Source organism: Rhinopithecus roxellana, chromosome 5 (genome assembly GCF_007565055.1).
Source record: "Rhinopithecus roxellana isolate Shanxi Qingling chromosome 5, ASM756505v1, whole genome shotgun sequence".
Taxonomy (NCBI): Eukaryota; Metazoa; Chordata; class Mammalia; order Primates; family Cercopithecidae; genus Rhinopithecus; species Rhinopithecus roxellana.
The window spans coordinates 76,698,107-76,724,716 of NC_044553.1; the positions used below are offsets into that span (position 1 = coordinate 76,698,107).

The 26,610-nt window shown below is 39.6% G+C and overlaps 1 protein-coding gene across 4 annotated transcripts in view; it reads right to left on the reverse strand.

Annotated features, from left to right (window-relative positions):
- The window catches only part of NEO1 (neogenin 1), a 274,840-nt gene that overhangs the window by 47,265 nt on the left and 200,965 nt on the right, over nt 1-26,610 (reverse strand). For 3 of the 4 annotated variants that reach the window (XM_030931313.1, XM_010383274.2, XM_010383275.2), the window contains exons 9-15: nt 23,754-23,973; nt 15,404-15,558; nt 11,008-11,156; nt 10,494-10,632; nt 6,187-6,236; nt 4,816-4,963; nt 740-850 (exon numbers count right to left, since the gene is read on the reverse strand). In XM_030931313.1, coding sequence (XP_030787173.1) covers nt 740-850; nt 4,816-4,963; nt 6,187-6,236; nt 10,494-10,632; nt 11,008-11,156; nt 15,404-15,558; nt 23,754-23,973 — 972 coding nt within the window. The remainder of the gene's footprint in view (nt 1-739; nt 851-4,815; nt 4,964-6,186; nt 6,237-10,493; nt 10,633-11,007; nt 11,157-15,403; nt 15,559-23,753; nt 23,974-26,610) is intronic. The other variant, XM_030931312.1, reaches the window with a different exon arrangement.

Sequence of the window (26,610 nt, forward strand, 5' to 3'; positions counted from 1 at the left end):
TGCAAGGCCAAGGAGAAAGAATCACCTGAGCCCAGGAGTTCAAGACCAGCTTGGGCAACATAGTAAGAACCTTATCTCTAAAAAAAATAGCTAAGTGCGTTGGCACACACCTGAGGTCTCAGCTACTCAGGAGGCTGAGGTGGGAGGACCGTGCTTGAGCATGGGAGGTCGAGGCTGCAGTGAACCATGACTGCACTCTAGACTGGGTGAGTTTGTTAAACCCCTTTTCAAAAAAAAAAAAAAAAAAAAAATTAGTAAAATGAGACTCAGAACAAGAACTCAGGTCTTTTGCCTCCCAAGCCCAGCACCTATCACTGATAAAGGTGCCACCTATACACACGCCTTTGGAAGTACTCACTGAATGAACAGGTGAGAAAAAGGGCAAGGTGTCCAGGACTAAAAGAAAAGGGAAACTGCCATTGAAATAAAGGCATGATTTATGTGGCTCAGCCTTAAATTTTAGATCATCCATCTACTTAATGGCCTTGGTAAAAAAAATCCAACTTATAGCACATACACATTTTTATTTGCTCTAGTTCTGCTTGAAAGGACAGTTCGCTACAAGGCACTGCAAAAAATCCATTCCAGCAGCCTGGTGCAATACAGGAATGACAGCAGTGTGATACACTAAAGTTCAGACTTGAGCCATATCCAACCCACGTCTGTGGCTTTCCAGTTTGACTCATTTGACTGCAGTTAGTATTTATTGTGTGTCAGTCTTGCCAACTGTTATTCTTACCATCTAGGTCACTTTCAAAAGTTTCAGCAGACAGCCAGTCAGTTGCCGGGCCGGTACCATTGATTGTTAGAGCAGCCACACGGAAATTATACTCAGTCCCCCGATCGAGACCTGAGACCAAATGACAAAAAAGACAACTGAAACCAGAGCTTTGGAAAAACAAAAGATTAATAATCCCTCATTAAGGCAAGTATCTCAGTCACCAACTCAGTATATAGCTTAACAAAGTTTCAGTTGAAGTTAATACAGTGTAGGCAAAACGCAAATACAACATAGAGTAGCTTCCATCTCCAAATAAAGCAAAGGCTGAAGCCCACACAATCTCACAATCTAAGAGGAAAACAGAAATGACTGAAGCTCCCAGGAGATTACAGACTTGTGTTTAAAAGCTTGAAGGTACCTGAGAGATCATTCAATGCAATCCCTTTACTGTGTTACAAAGAAAGCTAAAGCCAAAAAGAGGCCAAGAACAATGAAAGAGTTATAACAAAGGAACAAAGATATCTGGTCTTAGAAGGCACCAAAACCTAAGAAGGAAAGAATGCAAAGATGTAAATCCTATTGAGTTACCTCTGTTCTCCGAGCCACTTCATAACCATGGCAGAAAAATTTTAAGCACCAAATATGGTCTCAAAATCTATTCCTTAACAACCAATTGCTCATAGATTATATAGTAAGTAAAAGTGGAAATTGGCCCAACCCTTTGTTACGCAACTTTTAATTTATTACCAGCTAATAAAGTACGTGATCTACCAATGTATCAAAGGCAACAAAGATGCACACAGAAAAGTCTGTTCTACAAATCAGGGCAACAGTACTGAGAATGTAACTTGGCCAGGACACAAGAAAAGCCCTGGTTTGGTTAACTAATCCTGTCCCGTGGTGGAGAGAAGAGTTGGTAGGTTCTATCTCAACAGGCCTTCCTGACAATCTGTGTGCCCCACAAAGCAAGGAGCAAGGCAAAAGGGAGGAGCAAAATGCCTGGACCCAAGTCAATTTATCTCCTTGAACTCAATGAACCTGAAAGTACTAGACTGTTTGCTGACAGATAATCATCTGGACTACTAGCAAATACTGCTCAGTGAAGCTCCTGAAAGAATCCAACCAATCATTCCCTGTCTTTTGGGGACAATTAGGATGTAAGAGAAAGCAAGCAAAAATGAGGTACCATGCAAAAAGGCTGAGTTTCCTCTCCCTCTAAGTACCCTATAGAGTTTATAGGCTACAACTAAGGTATACAATACATATCATAAAGATATGGCAAGATCTGCTTAGTGTTATAACAACAATTACTTCTGTCTAAAATTTAATCATATAATGTGTTGTTGGTAAAGGATCTTGGTGATCCATATTGCTCCCTAATACTTATCAGGCTTTAAGTTAATGCTTTAAGAGTGCAAGCATCTCCATTTTTGTTCACCATTGTATACTCAGTGCCAGAACATGCCAACAAAAGTTCAATGAAATCTATTAAATGAATAAATCCAGATATGATTTAAAAATGTAATTATTTTCTTGATAAATATAAAGCCATTTTTACCATAAAAATTCTATTTTGCTTACACATCAAATGTTTCATTGAGAAAATGAATAATCTCCTCATGGGCAAGGACCATATTCTTTTTTTAACAGCAACAGGAATGGTGCCTAGTATATAATAAATACAACTAAATATTCAAAATGAAAAAAGCCTTACGAATGGCAAATGTTATTTATCTAAATGTAGAGTAAAATATGAAACTGACTTTTTTTTTTTTTTTTTTTTTTTGGAGAGACACTGTCCCTCTGTTGCCCAGGCTAGAGTGCAGTGGCACAATCACGGCTCACTTCAACCTCTGCTTCCTGGGTTCAAATGGTCCTCCCACCTCAGCCTCTCAAGTAGCTGGGACCACAGGCGAGCACCACCACACCTGGTTAATTTTTATATATATATTTTTTTCAGTCTCTGCTTATCCATTAAACTTTTTGTATTTTTTGTAGAGACACAGTTTCACCATGTTGCCCAGGCTGGTCTCAAACTCTTGAGCTCAAGGAATCCGCCTGCCTCAGCCTCTCAAAGTGCTGGGATTACAGGAGTGAGCCATCATGCTCAGCTGAAACTGACTTTGAGAACATGTGTGGCCAATGCTCCCTTAGTGGTATTTCTCAGCACCATCTACTGCAGTCATGATACGGACTGCAGCTAAGAGATGTGGGGTTCTTGTGAAGAAGCTGGAAGACTGAAAGATATGCCCCTGGAGACAAACATTCACCTTCTCCTATTTTGAAGGAAGTCAATCCCATTTGTGAGGTGAGGAGTGAGAAGCTTGCTGATTACCAGAGCACAGTTTTTCACTGCCAATGGCTCTCTCAATTTTTAGAAACTTATACCCATAAACAAGGGAAAACATTATGCTTTTTTTCTGAGACAGAGTGTTACTCTGTTGCCTAGGCTGGAGTGCAGTGGCATGATCTCAGTTCACTGCAGCCTCTGCCTCCCCAGTTCAAGAGATTCTCATGCTGCAGCCTCCTGAGTAGCTGGGATCACAGGTGTGTGCCACCATGCCCAACTAATTTTTGTATTTTTAGTACAGATGAGGTTTCACCATGTTGGCCAGGCTGGTCTTGAACTCCTGACCTGAGGCGATCCACCTGCCTCAGCCTCCCAAAGTGCTGGGATTATAGGCATCAGCCACTGCACCTGGCTGGAAAACATGACACTTCTGGCCCCAGATCTTGGTTCTCTCAAGAACCTGGTCCCTGGGATCCCAGGAAAGTGGGTGATGCCAAGCTTCTGTAATCCTTTCAATGTCTACCCAGGAGAGATAAAATATAAAGAAAGTTAAAAGTTTCCAAAGGGTGATGAAATTAATTCTTGGGCTTGGATAATAATGACAATATCGCCCATTCTTATAGTTCTTATCCACCAGCACGCTTTGGAGTTTCCTAGCAAAAAAATTACCCAAGTCAGAGCTTTTGTCCCAAGATTAAACATGCCCTGTGACTACACTGTTACAGCTACAGATAACTCACACCTTTTGGTTGTAAATGTACTAGACTCAAATTCATCTGTTTGCTTGCAAAACAGATGGGCTCTATTGAGTGACAAAACTAAGCCGATGCAGCTGAGGCAATACTCCAACAGGCCCAGCCCATGTGAGTTTACTCCTAGGACAGAAGTACGGTGATGGTGCCAAAGCCGAGGCATGTGTAACTGAGCAGGACAGAGTCTTGTCTTGACACTGCTAAACTAATAAAGGAGTGGGCAGGATGGGGTCTGCTCAGACTACAGTCGATTCTGCAGCCATATGAAGCATCTATGAAAATCCAATGGAATAAGGACAGCTTGGGGCATCTGTCTCAATTCTTTGTAGGCATGATCCCAATATTCACAGGGTGAAAGCACTTAATCTGGCTCCCATGTTTCTCCTGCAAAAGAACCTTACCCTTGCTTAGCCAACTCTACTTCCCCTACTTGAGGAAGACAGGGGGATTCTCTGTCATCTCCAGGGTGAACCCACATTAGATATACATTTGGATCCATTTTTACCAGGTATGCCACTTATTCTGTTGCATATGAAGGGAAAACTATACAGAAGGAGCTATGCCTGATAGTATTTTCTAAAATGTTATCGTGTCCATAGTCGCATATATGATTATTGCAATGAGGCAGCTATTCACAAATACTGTTTCAGGCCACGTACACACGAGTGGTGGTTGGTGTTACAAAAACCATTTTGTAGACCTCAGTTACCAACTAGACTGAGTGGAGTAATTTCTATGCTTATATAACTTTGTTTAATCATTTTTCAGATTACAAAAAAACAATAAATACATGCAAAAATGAAAACATGGAGAATGCAGAAAACACAAGGAAGGAAAAATCAAACTCAATCTCACCACTCAGAGATAGCAGAACCTTTAAAAATGTTTTCTACTAATCTTTATCAAGTCAGAAGTGGACTGAACCATTAACAATTTTCATGAACCATTTTAAAATTGTGTAAGTCGACAGCTCAGAGCAGTCATTAGATTAGCATAATTCAATATCTGAGAAAGACACAGTCTACCTTTTGCCTATGTGCAAGGTAGCTTACCTTCAATCAGCTGAGACAGCTGTGTCCCGCTTACCAAGGTCTCAGTGACATCACTCTTTCGGGAGGCCTTTCGGTAGCGAATCTTGTAGCCAGTAATCTGCCCATTTTGTGTGGCTGGAGCAGGTGGCTGCCAGTGAATCATAATACTCTGCACAAGACAGGATTACAGAAAAAAGGCTGAATATATCAAAAGCTTGGTCCTATTTTACATATTTTTATCCTGATTTTACAGTGTAAAGAGAAGAAGCATAGAGGCAGCAAGGTACTCAGAGTTTTACAAAGTTATTTAACAATCACTCAAAAATACCTTTAAATTCTAAAACCCTCAAGGATCAAATGGGAAGATTATACATTCAAGTAGTACCCTCTGGACCCCTGATCTCCTGGCTGTTTTGCCAGAAAGAATATGTTGGCTAAAAGTCTCAGAAAAGTTTTCAGAAGGAAAGTATAACGCCAGAAGCACATGGATTAGGGAAGTAAACTATTATTAGGTATAAAGATTCTTTCCCGTGTCCAGTGCAGAAGAGCTGAAATCTTCATCTAAAACTCTCTAAAAAGAGGACGATTAATTAACAGCTGGTTGCCTCTTAAAAGAAAAAAAGGAGTCCTATAGTACTTTCTTATTTTTTTAGAGTAGGGGGTCTCACTCTGTCACTCAGGCTATAGTGTAGTTGCATAATCACGGCTCACTGCAGCCTTGAACTCGCGGGCTCCAGTGATCCTCTCACCTCAGCCTCCCAAGCAGCTGGGACTACAGGCACGAGCCACTGCATTTGGCTCTCTATAGTACTTCTTGAAAGGACTGAATATCTCAGTTGTCTGTGTAGTCCAGAAGGGCTCTGAGCCTCTGAGAGGCATACATGGCCCTAAGAACACAGCAAACTTGGCTAGGAGGGACAGTTTGAGGAGATACAACCAATCTGACAGAGGTCTGCCTTTGATTCACATGGGCTCATCTCACAGCACTAAGGAACCATGTTATAAACAACTTATTTCCTTCTGCTGTACCACTAAGGTTCGGAACAGTTAACATCTAGAATGTAATGTTCTACAGAAAAAGAGCAATTTATTTGCAGAAACACTAAAGCAGTTTTGGCGTCCGAGAAAGGAAGCAAAATTAAGGAGAATAAATGAGTTGGTTTTTAAGCCCAGCTTTAATGCAAGTGTAATATCTATGTCTTTTTATTTCTTTGCTTGTGATTTTTTTCAGTTAGGTTCTAATTTATAGGTTTAGTATTTTCAAATGCAGATTATTACAACACTGCCATTCATTTACTTTGATGCTTTCCCACAGAATCTCCCTTTCTATAAGCCCCTCTGAGGCGCAATAGTATACCAGTAAAAATGTACAGCAGCGTCATAAAGTTTTACCTTTGAATTTCTCACTTCCAAGGACAGATTCTGAGGAGCAGCACTGGGAACTAGAGAAGCAAACAAAAAAAATTGTTTTTTTAAATCACCCACACATCACCGCATCATATGATCATCTTGGCTGGACTTTAAACAAATGCAAATCTCAAACACTGATTACGTGACCAGATCTAAACTAGCTGCCAATGCCCTTATGTTGACAATACTATGTGGATGACATATGGCCATGCCTGGTTCAATTTTTAACATAAGACACTTTCTTTTTTTTTTTTTTCTTGAGACAGAGTCTCGCTGTGTCGCCCAGGCTGGAGTGCAGTGGCGTGATCTCGGCTCACTGCAAACTCCACCTCCTGGGTTCACGCCATTCTCCTGCCTCAGCCTCCTGAGTAGCTGGGACTACAGGTGCCCTGCCACCTCACCTGGCTAATTTTTTGTATTTCTGGTAGAGACGGGGTTTCACTGTGTTAGCTAGGATGGTCTCGATCTCCTGATCTCGTGATCCACCCACCTTGGCCTCCCAAAGTGCTGGGATTACAGGCTTGAGCCACCACACCTGGCCCATAAGACACTTTCATATGGGAAAGCACCCACACCCAGGTCAGGTTGTACCTTTGAGAAGTCAGATAGTTATTTCAAGGATGTATAGTGGCTCTGAACTCTTCTAAAATCTCTCAACTTTTCTAGACCTCATATGTACTCAGAACCTTAAATGCATTCTTTTGAGTATTATTGATGATGGTTTATCTTTTTTCTTTTTTTTTTGAGACTAAGTTTCACCCTTGTTGCCCAGGCTGGAGCACAATGGCGCAATCTTGGCTCACAGCAACCTCTGCCTCCTGAGTTCAAGTGATTCTCCTGCCTCAGCCTCCTGAGTAGCTGGGATTACAGATGCCTACTACCAAGCCTGGCTAATTTTTGTATTTTTAGTAGAGATGCGGGTTTCACCATGTTGGCCAGGCTGGTCTTGAACTCCTGACCTCAGGTGATCCACCTGCCTCGGCCTCCTAAAGTGCTGGGATTACAGGCATGAGCCACCGCATCTGGCCCTGGTCTATCTTTACCTTGGCAGACAACCATGTTTTTCTGGAATACGGCAAGTGACTGAACGGGGTAATGACATTATGGATCAAAATGAGATGTACATACATCAGTAAGCCTGGCTTTTCTTGTGGAGTTTCTAAGCTGGTTTTGAAGGCAGTTCCCAAGTAGAGCAAAGATATTTAAGCAATGACAGCTGGTAAAGTGAACCATCTGGCTTCCTGAGGCAACCAGATATCAGAAAATACTCATTTAGATGTGAGAAGTTTGGGACTGCTGGTTAAACAAACAGCCACATAACTTTAGTTCCTCACTTTTTTATTTATTTATTTATTTTTTTTGAGACGGAGTCTCGCTCTGTCGCCCAGGCTGGAGTGCAGTGGCGCGATCTCGGCTCACTGCAAGCTCCGCCTCCCAGGTTCACGCCATTCTCCTGCCTCAGCCTCCTGAGGAGCTGGGACTACAGGCGCCCACCATCACGCCCAGCTAATTTTTTTTTTTGTATTTTTAGTGGAGATGGGGTTTCACCGTGTTAGCCAGGATGGGCTCGATCTCCTGACCTTGTGATCCGCCCGCCTCGGCCTCCCAAAGTGCTGGGATTACAGGCGTGAGCCACCGCGCCTGGCCTAGTTCCTCACTTTAGAACATAACCCAGGGTTATCTCAAAGTGTGTGGCCCACACATTCTCTAATATCTCCCTTCATATTGGTGACAGCAAGCAAAGTAAACCGAATTTGTTTTCTCTGCACTCGCAAACTGCTGACTTTAGCCCTTCTCTCCTAATCCACTCATGGAAACCTCTCTCTTTCTGTCTCTAACATTTGGTGACCAGGTATACAACTAAGTGCCCACTGTACTATAGCTTCTGGAAGACAAAAGAATATGTCTTGCTAATTTCTGTAATTTGTGCCCAGCAAAGTGCCTTAAGCCTACACTCAGAGATTCAGGTAATGAGGGTCTAGAGTAGAACCTAGGCACATCGTATTTTGAAAAAAGTACATTAATAATCCAGTCATCTCTATGTTAAGAAGTGACTGAGTTGCAGAGGCATCCAACATAGCTGTTATCATTGTCTTCATTACCATCATTATAGCAAAGATTTGCTGCATGGTCATTTCATGGCAGGCACTTATTCCTTATAATAATCTCAGGACGGAGTTTCTATTATCATTCCCAGTTTTCTGTAGATCAGAAAACTACAGAAGAGGTAGAGGGAAGTTAACTTGTCCAAGATATTTGTTTCACCTGGTATCAGAACCAAGATTTGTGTTATTCCAAAGTGCTTCCCCTAGCCACCATGCTGAGATGTGTTCAGTTCCCACAGATACTGTAGTCAACATGCCAACACACTTAATGCAGTTAAAATTTGCCTCATGTATAGATTTAAGAGCCTACAGTAACTTTTTTTTCCCTTAATTTTTCCCCAATATCTTGACTAACTGGCTTATGTGGTTCAGTAGCCAAGGTATAACCACCTACAGTTTGTTTCCTTTTTCCCAACTTTTTTTTTTTTTTTAGACAGCATCTCACTGTCACCCAGGCTGGAGTGCAGTGGTACAATCACAGCTCACTGAAGCCTTGACCTCCCTGGGCTCAGGTGATCCTCCCACCTCAGTCTCCTGAGTACTAGGATTAAAGATGTGTGCCACTCATGCCCAGCTACTTTTTTTTTTTTTTTAAGTAGAGATGGGGTTTTGTCATGTTGTTCAGGCTGGTCTTGAACTCTTGGGCTCAAGTGAGCTGCCCGACTTGGCCTCCCAAAATGCTGACATTACAGGCGTGAGCCACTGCACCAGACCTCCCAACTTTTTAATCCTGAAAACTGTCAAGCCCATGGAAAACAGTAGCAAGAATAGTACAATGAATGGCTATTCTTTTCAGATTCATAATTATTAATATTCTGCAATCTCTGCTTTATTTATCTTACTCTATGTATATGTACACAGATTTCTCTCTCTACATATTATTTCTGAATCATCTGAGAGATGTCTGCAGTCATTATACTTCACTCCAAAATTCTGCAGTGTGTATCGCCACGTATCTCCTATGAACAAGGACATCCTCCAACAAAATGCACAATACAAAAATCACACTCAGAAATTTTAACACAAAAATATTATCTAATATAGCTAATAACATCTAATATTTACTATTGCCTAATACTGTAAGTATCTAACATTAAGTAATTATACCAATAGTGTCCTTTATGGCTGTTTTTTTTTATGTCCAGATGCAGGATCCAAAGATCATACATATTTTATTTCACATGTCTTTACTCTTCTTTAATCTAGATTCTAGAATGATTCCTCAACCTTTTTTTTCTTTCACAAAACTAATATATTTTGAGAATCCAAGTCAGTTAAAATAAACATTTTTTTTTGCAGAACTTCCCTCAATTGGGATGTGTCTCATTGTTTCATCATGATCAGATTCAAGTTAAATATTTTTGGGACTAATACAACAGAAGTAATATTGTGTCTTCCTCCACATATCACATAAGGAGGCACGTGATGTCAGCCTGTTCTTTTATTGGTGATGTTAAGTTTGACTATTTTCTTAAGGGAGTTTAGCTTCTAAAGCATGTGTATATAAGAGCTGTATACACATAAATAAATTTAAAAAAAAGACATTTTTTTAAAACATTAGATTTAGCTGAGTTTCATGAAACAACATATACCCTTAGTAAGTGCAATGAACTCTAATCTTTTCTGTTCTATTCTAAAAATATACATATTTTTAAATGCTGGTTTTGACCTACTTAATCTCTTTGGCAAGCTGTAGTTCAAAAAACACTGCTCTAGGTCATGGGTATGTATATAACTTAATTTAGAAATTCAGTCACAGGTGAGAAATACAACAGTCATAAATATGGAGGAACTAGAAAGACTAATTTGGCATGCAAATATGATTGCTAAGTAGAACAAGGCTAGTCTTCCAAAAGCCCTGGAATGGTCTGTGTTATGAACAAGCAATAGTATTTACTTACACAAAAGCTTCTGCTACAAATATAAATGCTGAGAGCCTACTCAGTAAGAGGCACTTTATGTTCTATGCTTTCTCACTGAATCTTTACAGCAACTCAATGAAGTTAGTATTATCTACATTTTACATGTAAAGAAAGGTGTTCAGACTTTACTAAAGTCATATTACCAGAAAGAGGTAGAACTGGGATCTGAACTGAATCTTCTAGACATCAAAGCCCATATCTTACAAGTAAACCACTAGGGGCACCAAGTGTGGTATATTGTTCCAGAGGAAGAAAGACTCACCATCTGACAATGTTCGAACAGCAACATCTTGTGTGGAGACTCCAGGACCATGTTTATTGTAGGCCACCACTCGGAAACTATACTCTGTATATTTTTTCAACCCATTAATGGTGAAAGAGTGACTTGAAACATCAACATCCTTGAATAAAATAAAACATTTTATACCTACACAACTCAAGCCAAAAGAAAAGTTGAAAATTAAAGAATTAGCTATACAAATTCTATATTCTACATGAAACAGATTTTATCCCTTTTACATAAGGTTCTTTAACAGTCAAAGCAGATTAATCATAAACTGACAATTTACTTAGAAATACTGCTTGATGTTCAGTGACCGCTGCTGGTAAAAACTACACAATAAATCTTGGTACAAAGAAATAGAATCTGTCAACTTTTCATTTCCTATATATCTTTTTCTCCCTCAAATTTCCAGTCAAGCAACTATTGAGTTTTGGAAACATATTTCGACTTTACTATTCCAATCAATGGTTTGAAAAGTTGCTTCACTTCATACCTGTTCTTTATCTGTCCCCTTTTCCATGTAGTACAATTTATAATTCTGAATTTCCCCATTGCCAGACACTGGTGTTTCCCACGTAACAGTGATGGAGGTAGGCGAGGTTGCATATGCACGAATGTTAGGTGCTGGGCCAGGGAGCTGAACTAGAAAGAAAAGTTTGAGATAGCAAGATATAAATGAAATGCTACACTCCTCAATAACCGTTCTTGGCAATATTGTCATATTGGCCATATTTTAAAAATAATAGAAGCTAAGAAAACAATGGATTTGATTGAAGTGGTTTTAGAACAATATATAAACACATTTTCCTTTTTATGATTCAAATCAAAGCCAGAAATTACATTGAAAAACTTTCCTTGTGGTTTATAAAATCCCAGTTTTGCAGCGGGCCTACACAAGACATAAAAGGCAACCACCACAGAAAGAGATCCTTCTTTTGTCGGGCACTGTGGTAGGCACTAGGGATACAGTGATGAAGAGACTCCTGCCCACAAAGAACTCCCAGTCTAGCAGGAAAGTCAGACACATAAACAGTTACAAAAAACGTCTTAAGTGCTAACAGATTTAGGTAATGGTTATAACAAAAACAGAAAGACGAGAGAGTACACAATTCTGCTTTGGGAGGGGTTTGGGAGGGAAAAGGAGGATTGGTGAAGAATTCTTGGAGTCAAGCAAAATGAACACTTTCCTCAGATACCAAGGGGAAAATCATTCCAGTCAATGGGGTCAATAGGGAGAATATACAAAAAGACAGTGTTAAGTGGTTCAGCTTGGTTGAAACAGTGGATATGGGAGACAGAATGTTGAAAACAATGACCGATCAGATAGTGAAGAACCCTCTAATATCCTGCTATTGAAGCTCACGTTTTCTCTAGTAGGTGTTAGGTAACTACTGAAAAATTATGAGCAGGAGCATGACATGATCAGATCTGTGTTTAGAAAGGACATGTGAACACATGTATGGAAGAAAACAGCAAAGGAACAAGAGTAGATAAAAGAATAATAATTGTAAAACAGCTCCCATTTATTGAATGGTTACAGTCAGTCAAGCACTAAATACTTGACATGTATTTTCTCATATAATCTTTGCACTAAACCAAATGAGATAAATATTATCATCCTCATTTACAGGTGAGGTTATGAAGTTAACAATCTTTCCCAAGTGATGGGAAAGTTAGCTCGTGGTGGACCCAAGAGTCGAGTACTTGCTGATTCTAAAACATGGGCTCAAGAGGACCTTTCAGGAGATGATTACAATATCCACGACAGGATGCATGTGACTGGAGGCCTGGATCACCGGCTGACTGCTTAAGTGTCTAGCTGGCTCTGTCTCCTACAATGGCTCACATACCTACCCTTTTACTATATTCTTTTTGTCTGATTGACAGGTTCCAGTTCCAATTTATACACAAATCCTGTGTAGCTGTCTATGCCTACACTTTGGTAGACATCTATATTTGAAAACATTTCTCTGGCACTAGTGTTTCTGTAATTCATTAGATTTAAAAACTGGGAAGGGAAAAAAAACTAACAAAATGTAAAACAAACTGGCTTTCCTGAATAACAGCACCATAGCTTAAGATTAATTTTGCTACCAAAGTAGAGAAATCTGAATATGGTTACTCTAACAGTTGTTTGCTTTAGTTATGAATCATGTTACTCACTTAAGTTAAGGGCGCATTTTGTGCAGCCTGACAGGTGGGATTTGTCACACTTCTGCTGCTATGGGAAACTTTCCTCTAACTTATTAAAGGAGAAGAAAAACAAAACACTCCCTAAATTCTCTTGAAATCATTTTCAATATATTCATTGGCCAAGTGTAAGCAAATATGATCCTAAAAAAGGTGCTAATGAATTCTTTCATTTCAGCTGTACAGTGGCATAATAAATGGAAAAAATGTTAAGTTGGTTTGTGAAACTAAATATGTAAAATATTTTCCAAGGGCTGGTTCCAACATTTATGCCTCCCCCACACAAGCTGAACACCTCCAGATGAAATGCAAATCTCTCTTCAGAAACTGCTTCTCTTTTGCCAAAACATGTTAGTCTCTTCGCCATCCTTAAAATACCCTCACCAGAACCTGTTGCCCCTTCTACCTATATTCTTGTAACTATTTTCTTTTAGCCAAACTCCTTGAATAAATGGTTGTGGTTCCTACTTTCCTTAAGGTGATAACACATCACACTGTTGTCTATGGTACCAGACCATAAGCTCCTTGTGGACAGAAGTCAAGTCTTACTCATCTTTACATCCTGACTGCCTAACAATTACCTCCTGACTGCCTAACACAGTGGCTGACACGTGGTGGGCACTCAATAAACCCACTCTTCTTCACCCCTTTTCTTTCATCTCTAAATTTGACAATGACCCTCCCAGTGGTTCTCAACAATTTGACATATGAAGTGAAATGATAATGAAAACTACAGATTCTTTCCAAGGGAAATGTGAGTATGTACAGACTCAAAGATTTATTTTCATGTAGTTTCAGAAGGTTTACAGCTTCAGGATAGGACCCTTGCATTTCCTTCATTTTCATCATGACTTACCTTGCATGTGCACTGTTAGATTCTATTTCTGGGATTTGGGTCATGCAAATTCCTTCCCACAATAAGCTTGCTCTAAGTCAAATGCCTCAAGGCCAGCCTCAGGTCTCATCTTTCCCTAGGATCCTGCCTTGACTTTTCTATCTTTTACAGTAAGTTTTCTCTATTCTGTATCCTAGTATCTTTCATGAATGATGCTTCTATATGAAAGCTGATGAAGGATAACTGAGCTTGAAACCTAATAGAGTATTCCTGCTCTTGTCTGAACATAGATAACTGTAAAATTCAACATCCTGCCTGTAATGAGAACACACTCTTCCCTTAAATCAACCCCCTGACTCTGTGATGGCCCTCTTGTTCTTGACTGGGTTTGATTCATATCTTCAATCTCTGTCACTGAGATGATGAAAGGTCTCCTATCTTGCCTGCTCCTTCTTTAAGGGAAGAAGACCTAGCTTGTTCATCCCTGCATCTCCAGTATCTTGCACATTACCTGGTATGGGGATACTCAATAAATATTTGACAGGTGAGTGATTTGCCATGGCATTAGAAAGTGAAGTTCTACAGCTTCTTGACTTATTCTACCCATCAGGTAAAGTTCTTAAATTATTTCTATAGTTCCACTGGTAAAGTCATTTAATCTGTTTAGTCGCCTGGTCAGTAGCCTCTACAAATATATCTAAAATACTCTCTACTTAAAGTAAAATATTTTATTATTACTGGAGGTTTTTAATACAGAAAAACTAATGCTGTTAATAATAAAAGTAGACTGAAGAATACACCGAGGAAAAAGCAACTTGTGCTAAAAGAAGGCAAAAGTCTAGACAAAAACGTCAAGTAGGAAAAGCATTCATCAAGATTTGGCTGCTTGTAATTTTGGGCCTATAGTTTACAACCCACACGTAAGATATACAACACATTTATACTATAAATAAACCCGACTGACACTCAAGTCACAGAAAATCTTAGAAATGTAATTAGAAGTAACCCTATGTAGCACAAAAGACCACAGGTCCAAAATAAAGCCTCAAGGAGATTCTAAAGAGCATGGTATGCCTAAAGATAGACAATCCAGTTAAGAACAATCATTAAATACCTACTTCATGTGCAAGGCATTACATTAGACACTGTGGGAAATGTAAAGATGACAAAGGCTCTGTCTTTGCTATAAAGTCAGCAAGATAAGTTCATAATCATAACTGAAGGAAGAATGTAATAAATACCTTAGAACTGTGGAGATAACAATATTAGAGGAAAGATTCTAGAAGGCATCTGAGCTAAGTCTTAAAGGGTCAGTAAAATATGAACATGTAGAAAAGCATCAACAGAAGTATATTGTCTCATACTATTTGCTTTTTTTTTTTTTTTTTTTTTTTTTTTTTTTTTTTTTAAGACGGAGTCTCACTCTGTCACCCAGGCTGGAGTGCAGTGTTGCAGTCTTGGCTCACTGCAACCTCTGCCTCCTGGGCTCAGGTGATTCTCCTGCCTCAGCTATTCTCCCAAGTAGCTGGGATTACAGGCACTCACTACCATGCCCAGTTAATTTTTGTATTTTTAGTAGAAACGGGGTTTCACCATGTTGGCCAGGCTGGTCTAGAAAACCTGACCTCAGGGGATCCGCTTGCCTCAGCCTCCCAAAGTGCTTGGATTACAGGCATGAGCCACCATGCCTGGCCCTATTTGCTGTTTTTGGATGTAAATTAATTTTGTCTCCAATAATTGATAAGGGCCCTGAAGGTAAGGAACTGTTATCTTCTGCTCCCCTATGGTGTGCGAGGCTAAACAAAGGCAGAACTTCAGAAAGGTCTACCTCTAGGGGGTGCTGACAGACAGGTGGAAGACTTACCCTCAGGTTGCGTTTCTACTCGCAGTGGAGCTGAACTCTCTCCGGAGCCATGCTTATTTTGAGCCATAACTCTAAAGGTGTACACAGTCGCTGGCATTAGGTTTTGAATGGTTACCTGCATCTCTCCTGGGCGACTGGTATTCTCAACACGTTCCCTTTAGACAAAGAAGGATTTGCAGAGAAATAGCATCAATTAGGAATATTTCTAGAATGTACAGTTTCATTTTCCACTCTACATAAAAATCTATCAGTTTTAAGTCAAATTAGCTCTCAGACAGTGAAGCTTCTGGGGGTAGGACAGTGCAAAGAAGATGGGGACTGGCAAAAGAGCAAGGGCATATGTATCTGACAAGTCGGTGATGTTCTTGCTGACATGTTACTGATATTGCTGACCATAATCACAACTTCCTTTCAGAGAAGACACAGGGCTCTTCTCAATGCCATTTCAAATGGGGCAGCTAGTCATCCACTTTCTAGGCTTTAGAAATCACTGAGTTTTAGGGAAACTGATGGAAGGTGGATATTGGTATGACCTAATGATATTTCATAGAAAATATCAAAGAATGCTGTGTATATTCTGGATAAGAGACTCTCAATAAAAAGAATGCTAGAGGTTACCACTTTTTAAAATTGGAAATAAAAACGTTAAACATTTAAATAAATCCTAAGTGTAACCCAGTCTATAAAATAAGCTGATTATAATACTGATTTTTATAATTTATTTTTTAAAATTAACACTACTTCAATGATTTTGAAGCTGATATGAAATGATATGAAATGTCTGACAAATTTTATCACAAACAACTCAAATCCAGTGGTCTAGTATTAAATATTATGAGATGAAAACTTAAAACCAGTTATCTAGGTTCTTCAGTAAAGGTGGCTTCTACGTTCTGTCTTGGGGTCTGTGTGACCAACACAGGTCCACAAACATGCTCAGTCTATTGTACTCACTAGAATGAAAACCAGATTGTATAATCAAGAGTTTTCAACAAATATTGTGAAGGAATTTGTTTTAGACAAACAGTTGGCTTTTAGGAACTGTCATTCATGTGAGGAAAGAGCTATACCTGTCTTGAGAAAGTAATTAAAGAGCCTCAAACTACTCCATTGAAGAAATTATTCTAATTTATTGAATTAAAATTCTTACTTTAAAATACTGGTAATTTGTCTTGAAATTGCAGATTAAAATTTGTTTAGGTCTAAATGACCATACGCCAATTTGTCTGATTGTGAGCATTTGCATTGCAGAGAAGTGCTTTTCAGTAATTTTCTATAGTTCTTTAAGTTACTTTATTTTAACTAAAAAATCCAACAGTAGTACCCACATAATATTTACAGAGGATTTTTTTTCTCTATAATCAGCTAGGTCCCTGGAAAAGAATACTGTGGTAACAGAAATTATCTTTCAGAGATACTTGAGATACCTAAAAATACTATTTTATCTTCAGCTAAATCTCTCAATCACAAGATTTACAAGGAAGGATCAACTGATTTCTTACAATTTAAGGTTTCTGACACTTGGTCTGATCACAGATGATCCCTGTCTTAAAGAGAAGTACAGCTGATGCTTGAACAACACAGGTTTGAACTGTGCAGGTCCACTTATAAGCGGATATTTTTCAACAGAAGTTACACCGAGTGTGCCTGCCTTTCCTGCCCTGCTTCCATTTCCTCCACCTCTTCTGCCTCTGCTACTCCTGAGATAGTAAGACCGACCCCTTTTCTTCTTCCTCCTCCTCTTCAGCTTACTCAACCTGAAAGTGAAGACCTTTAGGATGATCTACTTTCACTTAATGTACAATAAATATTTTCTCTTAAGATTTTTTGTTTGTTTGTTTTGAGACAGGGTCTCACTCTGTCACCCAGGCTGGAGTGCTCTGGTGTGATCTCGGCTCACTGAAGCTTCCACCTCCTGGGTTCAAGGGATTCTCGTGACCTGGCCTCCAGGATAGCTGGGACTATAGGTGCGCACCACCACACCTGGCTAAGTTTTGTATTTTTAGTAGAGACAAAGTTTTGCCATGTTGGCTAAGCTGGTCTCAAACTCCTGGCCTCAGGTGATCCACCAGCCTCAGCCTCCCAAAGTGCTGGGACTACAAGCATGAACTACCGCACCTGGTCCCTTATGATTTTTTAAATAACATTTTTTCCCTAGCTTACTTTACTGCAAGAATACAGTGTATAATACATATAACATAAAAATATACACTGTTGATGTTATTGGCAAGGCTTCCAGTCAACAGTAGGCTACTAGTAGTTAAGTTCTGGGGAGTCAACTATATTGTATTTTACACTAAACTAAAGGCTCTCTGAGACAGTACAGATCAGGTCTCTTTTGTTAACCCTATACAGAAAAGTTGAAACAAGTTTTCTTCTACAAAGACACAGGAGGGGGACTACTTTACTTTAAACTGAAGTAAAAGACTGTCTCATTCATGTTCGTGTACCATAGAAGCACTTAGCAGAATGGTCACACAGGGAAGCTGCATCACAAATATACACTGAATGAATAAAAGAAAATCTGCCTTCTGATATGTAAATCTCATGTAGTAATATCATATATATAATTTTTGTTTGTTTCTATGTGAAAGGGAAAAAAATGGGAGAAATAGGTGAAGTTTACTAATACCTAAATCAAATTTCTAAAGAAGTATTACCATTAAAAAAAAAAAGTCAGTCATAGGTGATCTGACACCATTGGTCTGAGGTCCCAGAACCAAGTTAATATGCAGGAAAAAATCCTTGGTTTTGGGATAAGATTCAAGAAGCATTTGAAACATCAATTCTCCTAAGTGTGTGGGGTTACAGTGGGACTCAGCTTAGAATGTGAAAGCTAAGAGTCAAAGGGGAAAGAAAAAGGCACACTTTATAGAAAGCAAGCACTGGGCTGGAAGTTAGGAGATGCAATTCCAGTTCTAGCAATGCTACTAGCTTACAAGGAAAAGTCACTAATGTTTTCTGGGCCTCACTTTCTTTCTTTCTTTCTTTCTTTTTTTTTTTTTGAGCGGAATCTCACTCTGTCACCCAGGCTGGAGCGCAGTGGCACAATCTTGGCTCACTGCAAGCTCTGCCTCCCGGGTTTACGCCATTCTCCTGCCTTAGCCTCCCGAGGAGTAGCTGGGACTTACAGGCACCCACCACCACGCCCGGCTAATTTTTTGTATTTTTAATAGAGACGGGGTTTCACCGTGTTGGCCAGGATGGTCTCAATCTCGTGACCTCATGATCCGCCTGCCTTGGCCTCCCAAAGTGCTGGGATTACAGGTGTGAGCCACGGCGCCTGGCCTGGGCCTCACTTTCTTTATGTATTAAATGAAAAAATGAGACAGGGTGGGCAAACTTTTTCTTAAAGGGCCTGGTAGTAAATATTTATAGGGCAAGAGGCAAAATGGAGGATATTATATAGTTACCTATGTAATGTTTCAAATGTAACTATTTAAAAATGTAAAAACTATTCTTAGCTCTGGGGCCATAAAAATAAATAACTGCCCCAATTTGGCACAGTGTCAAGGGTTTGCTAACCCCTTGACTAGACTAACAGATCTCTAAGGCTTCAATCCATCTTTAAAGTGCTATAAATAGCAGGAATACCTTACTTTCCACTTCTCACTTAATGGTTAATATAGAAAAGTACTGCTTTTTAAAGAAAGACGAAATTTCCATAGCTGAAAAGGCAGAAAGAAAGGACCCTCTGAAATCTCTGGCAACTCAGGTACCCAGAAGAATTACAGCTCATGACCAAGGCATATAGTGCCACCTGGTGGCTAAACTTTCAAATGCAGGAAGTGGGTGAATTTGTAAATACAGGTAGTGGCATACATTCTCACATTTAATTCTTACTACACATCTGGGAAGTAAATATATTACCCTTGTTTTTTAGATAAGAAAATTTAAGCTGATAAAGGTTAATAAGAAAGTTTTGTTTATATAACAATTAGCCAGGTTATAGTCTTATGACTTAAAAGAATTAACTTCTCCTTCATTGCCTCTATTGAGAAATCACAAAGTAATGAAGCAACAAAAAACTATTATGGTCTCCCAAATCTTCCTTTTAGATATTTCCCAAATTCGTCCTATCCACTTCAAGTCGCTGCTTTCACCTTCATCCAAGCCGACAACTAGCACATATCCAGGCTAACATAATTACTACCCAGTTTTGTCTCCCTGACTCTATTTTTTCTCTCCTTTAATCTTGGGTAGTGTTCCCAAAGTACTGTTTAGTAAAATCACAGTGTACAACTTTCTTAACAGTCTAAAATGGTCCCTTCTTATCTGATTACGTCAAAATTCTCACTGGCATTCCAGCATCTGGCTCCAAACGTCCACTTTATTCTAATCTCTTACTAATTTCTGCCAAAACCTCTGGGCCAGTTTGGCCAGCTTTCTTGCCTTTGCATCCTTCTCACAGCATACACACAGATGGCCTCACCGTGCACTTCCTCTTCCTTTACATACACTCGTCATGCCCACCTGCCTCTGCCAATTCAACTTCTGTATCTCTTCCAACTACAAATTCGTTTACTAATCATTCCTGCTTACTCCAACCCATAATCTATCATAAAATTTAAATAGGTGAGTCTCATTAAAAACATTTAAATATAAAAGTACATATAGTTAAAAAAAAAAAAACAAGTCTCAGTTCTCTTTTGTCAAAACCTGTCCGGCCCTGAGAGCTGACTGTGGCACATATTGACGCATATCTCACCAGACAGTCTCCATGCCAGGGTTTCTCACCCTTGGCACTACTGAGACATTGGGCAGGATAATTCTTTGTTGTGGGACTGTCCTGTGTGTGGCAGGATGTTCATTAGCATCCCTGGCCTCTACCCACTAGATGTCAGTAAGTACTTCCCTCATCCCAGCTATGACAACCAAACAAACAAAAAAAAAAAAAAAAAAAACCCTGCCAGCATTGCCAAATATTCCCTGAGGGATGAAGGGGCAAAACTGTTGCTGGTTGAGGATCACTGCTTTACACATTTACATAGACATCAAAATATACAGATAGGTCATTTAAAAAAACTGCTGCACCATACTTACGTGTATACATACAGTCATGCACCGCTTAACAACAGGGACATCTTCTGACAAATGCATCACGTCATTTCATCGTGTGACCATCACAGAATGCACTTATGCAAACCTTGATGGTATAGCTCAGAGTAGCTCAGAGTATATCCCACACACCTAGGCTGTATGGGACAGCCTATTGCTCCCAGGCTACGAACCTGCACGTTACTGTACTTAATGTTACTGTACTGAACACTGTAGGCAATGGGAACACAATGGCAACTGTCTATATGTCTAAACACAGAAAAGGTACAGTAAAAAGACAGTGGTATAATCTTATGGGATCACCATTGTATACGCAGTCTGTCTGACTGAAGCATTGTTATGTGATGCACGACTGTATATTATGTGCCCATTCTTCTACCAGTGGATATTTACATAGTCTCCTTTTATAATCTTGCAAACAATGCTATAAATAAACGTGTTTGTATGAGGGCCCAATGCATACATATATCTGTATGTCTTACAGGACAGTTACCTAGAAGTGTGATGGAAGGCTATGTATATTTAAAATATGTTAAAATTCTGCCAAATCACCTTCCCTAGACTATTCTAATTTATACTGCCACCAATAACCTAGAGTGGTTTCCTCCTAGCTGTCAACTCATTGAACACTGGATATTATCAACTTAAAATTTTTGCTAGCTTTATAGATGAAAAATGGTAACTTGGCCAGGCGCAGTGGCTCATGCCTGTAATTCCAGCACTTTGGGAGGCCCGAGGTGGATCACCTGAGGTCAGGAGTCCAATACCAGCCTGGCCAACGTGGTGAAACCCCGTCTCTACTAAAAATACAAAAATTAGCCAGGCGTGGTGGCAGGCACCTGTAATCCCAGCTACTTGGGAGGCTGAGGCAGGAGAATCGCTGGAACCCGAGAAGTGGAGGCTGCAGTGAGCCAAGATCGTGCCACTGCACTCCAGCCTGGGTGACCCAGTGAGACTTTGTCTCAAACAAACAAACAAAAAACCCTCATCATTTTGCTTCCAAGATTGCCTGCGATGGTGAAAACCTTTTTTTCTTTTTTTTAACTCTAATGGGCTTTCCAGTACTATGAATCATCTGCTTGTAATATCTGTCTCTTGGGATATCTTTTACTTATAATTTGTAACTTTGCTACTGTTTCCTGTTACGGTTTCCCGATTTGCCATCTCCCTTTAAAAGCCCTTTCTTGTTCTCCAAATGATAAAAATCATTTCTGCATTTTCTTCTAATATGTTTATAGATTTAAAAAATATTTATCTCTTAATCCATCTATAATTTAAGACACAGATATAACTTTTATTTTTCCCACCAAATGGTTAATCAATCTCAACATGATTACTTGAATTATCTATTATTTCTCCACTGATTGAAATTAATGTATTTACTTAATAAATATTTACTGAGTGTTACTAAATGCCAGGCTGTTCCAGATGCTGGAGAACACTATTGAACAAGACAGACAGAATAAATAAGCTGATAAAAGAGAAAATTTCAGAGAGTAATAAGCGCTCTCAAAAAAAAAAAAAAAAAAAAAAACCCAAATAAAAAGCGAAACAAAAATACCACACACATACCCAAAAATGGGTGATGTGACAGCAGTGGTGTTCTGGTGAATGTTTAACAGCTGGCTCTCGTTTGTAGCATTTGTCACTGTAAATACTCCCACCGTGCCCAATTTCAAGCTGCCAAGTCATGTCATTAGGTTTGCAAAATTTCCCGAGCATTTAACAATTAGCTTGGGAACAAGCTGGCTCTGATACCCCACTGTGTGACATTAACCGAGGGGCTAAGTTTGGGTTGGTATTCAGGGAAGGCCTGAGGAGATGTCATCTAAGGATGACAGATAAGAAGCCAGATGTAATTAATGTGAGGAAAATGCATTTCTGGTAGAAGGCACAGTAAGAGCAAAACACCTGTTGTAGAAACAAAGCTTATTACACAGAATTACTAAATGGCTTCTTTCTTCTGTGACAGCTTATGAGATTTGCAATGAGATTTCAAAATCTATTGAAGATATTTTAATGGTGATATTGAAACTTGCTGTTCGGTGGGAATGTCTTACCTTTTTTATGTATAGAACTGTTTTCCTACCCTTGTAAAACTCAAAACATACAGTATAGCATTCAGGTAACTCCATCCATTGGTCTTCAATTATGTGTCACTTAGACTTCTTGAGAGTATTAAAGAAAGGGTCCTGCACTTGCTGAACTTGCCAGTCTGGTATTAACTATAATATACATCAACTATAAGCATGCTAATGGAAATGTAAGCTTTAGCTGATGTGTTAGCGCTCCTACTAAAACAGGTATCTTAGCTTTCTTATTCTGGTTGGAAGAGCACAGTGAAGGAATTTACTCAGCAATGTGTGAACAGTCAGCATGTGCCATGGTTCCTTCCAAAGAGTTTATAATCCGGTTGGGAAAACAGCACAAATACATGTAACATAATTGAAGAATAACAGCTTAAGGTAGTAAAAGATCACATATGACCACAATCAAGTGCCAATATTAGGGATACAAACACACGTACAAGGGAAACACTCTATGTGCTGAAAAGGTGGGGAAAGCTTTTTGAGAACTTAATAGGGCTTAACCTGGGCCAAGAAGGATTAATTGAATTTACCTTTAGCTGAGAAAGGGGCAAGGGGAAGTGACTGAAGAGAAAATACTCGAAAAAAAGGCTACAGTGATTAGACTGGTTTCACTAGAAAGTCAGTTACATTGGGAAAAAAGGAAAAACAAGTTGGACAGATAAAGTGAAGCCAGCCTGTGGCATAAAGCAGCCTGGACATTATGGATCTTCTCCTATGAGCAATGTGAGCTCCTGAGGGGGTGGAAATGAAGAGGAATGTAATGAAAATGCTATTTTAGTAAAAGTCATCACTAACTACTCTTGCTTCATCAAGGAAAACCCCTGGAGCTCCGCAACTCACACCACATAAGGGTGTGGCAAATATTCATTTAAGATTACTTTAATAAATTAAGTCTACCTTAATCTCTAGAACTTATACTGACTGAATCTTATGAAACATAAGGGCAGTCCTAGTTACATTTAAATACTTCCACCTCAATAGCTGTATCTATCCTCTCCCTAAGTCATCCCAGAAAAGGAGAGACTACCAGGATTTTAGTCTGCTTCGGAGATTATTTAATTACCTAAAATTAGGGAATATGCATCTCTGTGATCTTATTTTCTGGACGAAAAATTGGTACAGATACCAAGAGCCAGGGTGAGCATGACAAGGCTGCTGTGACCAAGAGGCAGCCAACTGGCTGCAGACACACACGCACTTACCTAGCAATCCCTTCCTTGGTGTAGAACACAGAGTAGGTAAGGTTGTCTCCATGAGGATCTGATGCAGGTGTCCGCCACGTCAATTTGATGAAGCGGGTAGAGACCAGGGAGGCCACGACATCCCGAGGAGCTGAAGGCAATGGTCCCGTTGTGGCTGGTGCTAGATGGTCAGTAGTGGCACTGGTCAGTGAAGTGGGAGGTAATGTTGGGATGGCAACATCTTGTCATGTGCAAACATTGGGGAATATGAAGGGCAAACCACGACGGTTTTAAAAAAGAGAACAGAAAAAACAAAAAACAAAAAAGAAATAAACAAAACCACGATGGGAAATAAAATAAAATGAATGAACATAAAAAAGGCCATTAAACTGAAGGCTAACATGCAGGCCAGGGTAACTACTGAAAACTAATGGGCACTATTCAAAACACATCACTGGAGGGCAAGCAGACTTTCTGGCCACTATAATGGTTATGGGCAAGGGACAAGGAGGGTGACAGCTGAGAATAAAACATCTCACAGAGGGCACAGCAGTGCCCATGTAATTTTCTTAATCCTGAAAGCAGCATGCAACATCTGTCAAATTTTGCATAAAAGTCTCCCAAATGACGTCACTATTTTCTTCTACTTTAACATATGGAATAGTATGGATGACCCTAGCTGCACTCAGAGGCCCATGGCTATCGTGACTTCACTGCAGAGCTCCTTTGCAGGAGAACTGAGGGCCATATCTTCAACTTTAGTCTAATATTAAACCCTGCACTTCTGTATTTGGTAATCCTGTGGGCGAAGGTTGATAAACTTCTTCATTATACTTTGCTGTTTTGTCAATTCATTTAGCTATGACAGTATAAGATCCTGAACCAAAAATTCCAAAGCCAAAAACATGCAAGTCAGGTAGCTAATCTGTTTGTTAGACTCTTCACTGCGATGTATACTGAAACGGCTTGCAGACCTCAGGGACTGGATCGGAGAAAGGAAGCAGTGGCAAGCCAAAGCTGCTAGTCAAAAGCCACTTTTATATAGAGGTAGCCATGGGTAACTTCATGACTTCCAAGGCAGCCCATTCTACTCATGGACAGTACTGATTGTAGAAATGTATTCCTAATACTGAACCTAAAATCTCTTTCACTTTGGAGTCAGAGAGTACAAGTTTAATCTCACAGTTTTTAACTGAAAGAGCTCATCAGAATCATGTTCAAACCGTAAAAGGGAAATTAGTAGGAGAGACATAGAGAGGAAAACATGAAAACAGTGAATCTAGTTTTGAATGAAGTGGTGGAGCAACAACCTCCTGGAAATGTTTGTGAACTGCGAGAGTGTAATGTGATGCAGTCTAAATAAATATGCCACATGAAATAAATTATCTATCTCAGGGAATTGGCAAAGAAGGACCAACCTAAAATCTCTAGATAGGTGGAGAGGGAGAAGAGTAATCCAATAGCTACCACTTATTGAATACCTTATATATGGCACTCTGGCTGTCTACACAGAACATTCAATCCTTACAGCAGCCCTATAAAATAGGTACAATCATTATCTCTAACTTATATGTAGAGACTGACACTGCTAAATCACTTGCCCTAGGTCACAGAGAATGACTGGTGGAGTGGTATTAATAAAATCAACTTTAGTTTTCAGTTTAAAGGACCTCTGGATATAGCCAAGCGGAGTCTGAAAACTTGACTTCCAGTTCTCGTGCAAATCACACAAGAGAGCCTTGTTCTCTCTCCCTTTTTTCTCCTCCCTTGGTAGTGCTTTTAAGAGTGCAGATTGCCATAACAATGTTAAGATTATGCAGTTTCAGCCCTGACGTTAAGTACACACTTCACTAAATCAAGTGTCAATACTACAAAACATTAACTCTGAATGGATGCTGAGGCCTTGTAGTACTGTACACATCAACAGATGCACTGCCTTAGAGGAAATAAATACCTCTCATTCACAGCTTTCGGAGTTTTTCTTTATGTATTTCGTCAGTTTACTCACACAATAACCCTATGAAGTAGGCTGGAAATGATAGGATTAGATGCTGAGATAAAGGTTAGGAAGGAGTCAAAGACTTCCAAGTTACTAGCTTAGAAGACTGCGGAGCTGGAGGTGTCATTACTAGAGAAAGGAAACGTTAAGAGACAACAGATTGAGGGGGAGATGATGAATAATTTGGTTTTGAATATGCTTTAACAATTCAACACCTATGAAATGAGATGCAAATGAAAATATGGATCTCTGATTATTGTAAAATTAAGTCATTAAAAACCCTTATTGGGAAATGATTCAAAAAGTAGCCTGAACAGTCTTGCTTTGCTGCCTCATTTGTGTGTCCATCTAGAAACACACTAAGCTGCCTCCAATTCTGACCCAACTCATCAAACTTAATTCTTCTCAACTATCTACTGGCTAGAGGAGAGAGAGTTTGCTGGGTGAGAGGCAGCACAGCACACTGAAAAGAGCCCAGGATTTCAAGTACAAAGACCTATGTTCAAAACTTGACTCTTCCAATATGCGAGGTTGGGCAAGTCACTCTGATGTCAGTTTCCTTATCTGTAAATTAGGAATAATAATGCTCCCTACCTAAACCCCAAGCTGATATGACCCAGACAAATAGCACACAAGAAAAGTGCACGTGGAAGCTCTGCATACATGTTATTTACTATGACTAGCTTGAATGAGTAACAACATAAGGATTTCAGTAGGAAAGCAGCTGGGGAGGGAATGCAAGCAGGGAGGATGAGGGGATGGGAGTAATGAGTGATATAATAGAATCACTTAGATAGGGAAAACTCAATTACCCTACTGAACTTCCATAGCACAGATCTGTAACTCTTTAATGGCATCCAGCACATCCTATTTCCATTT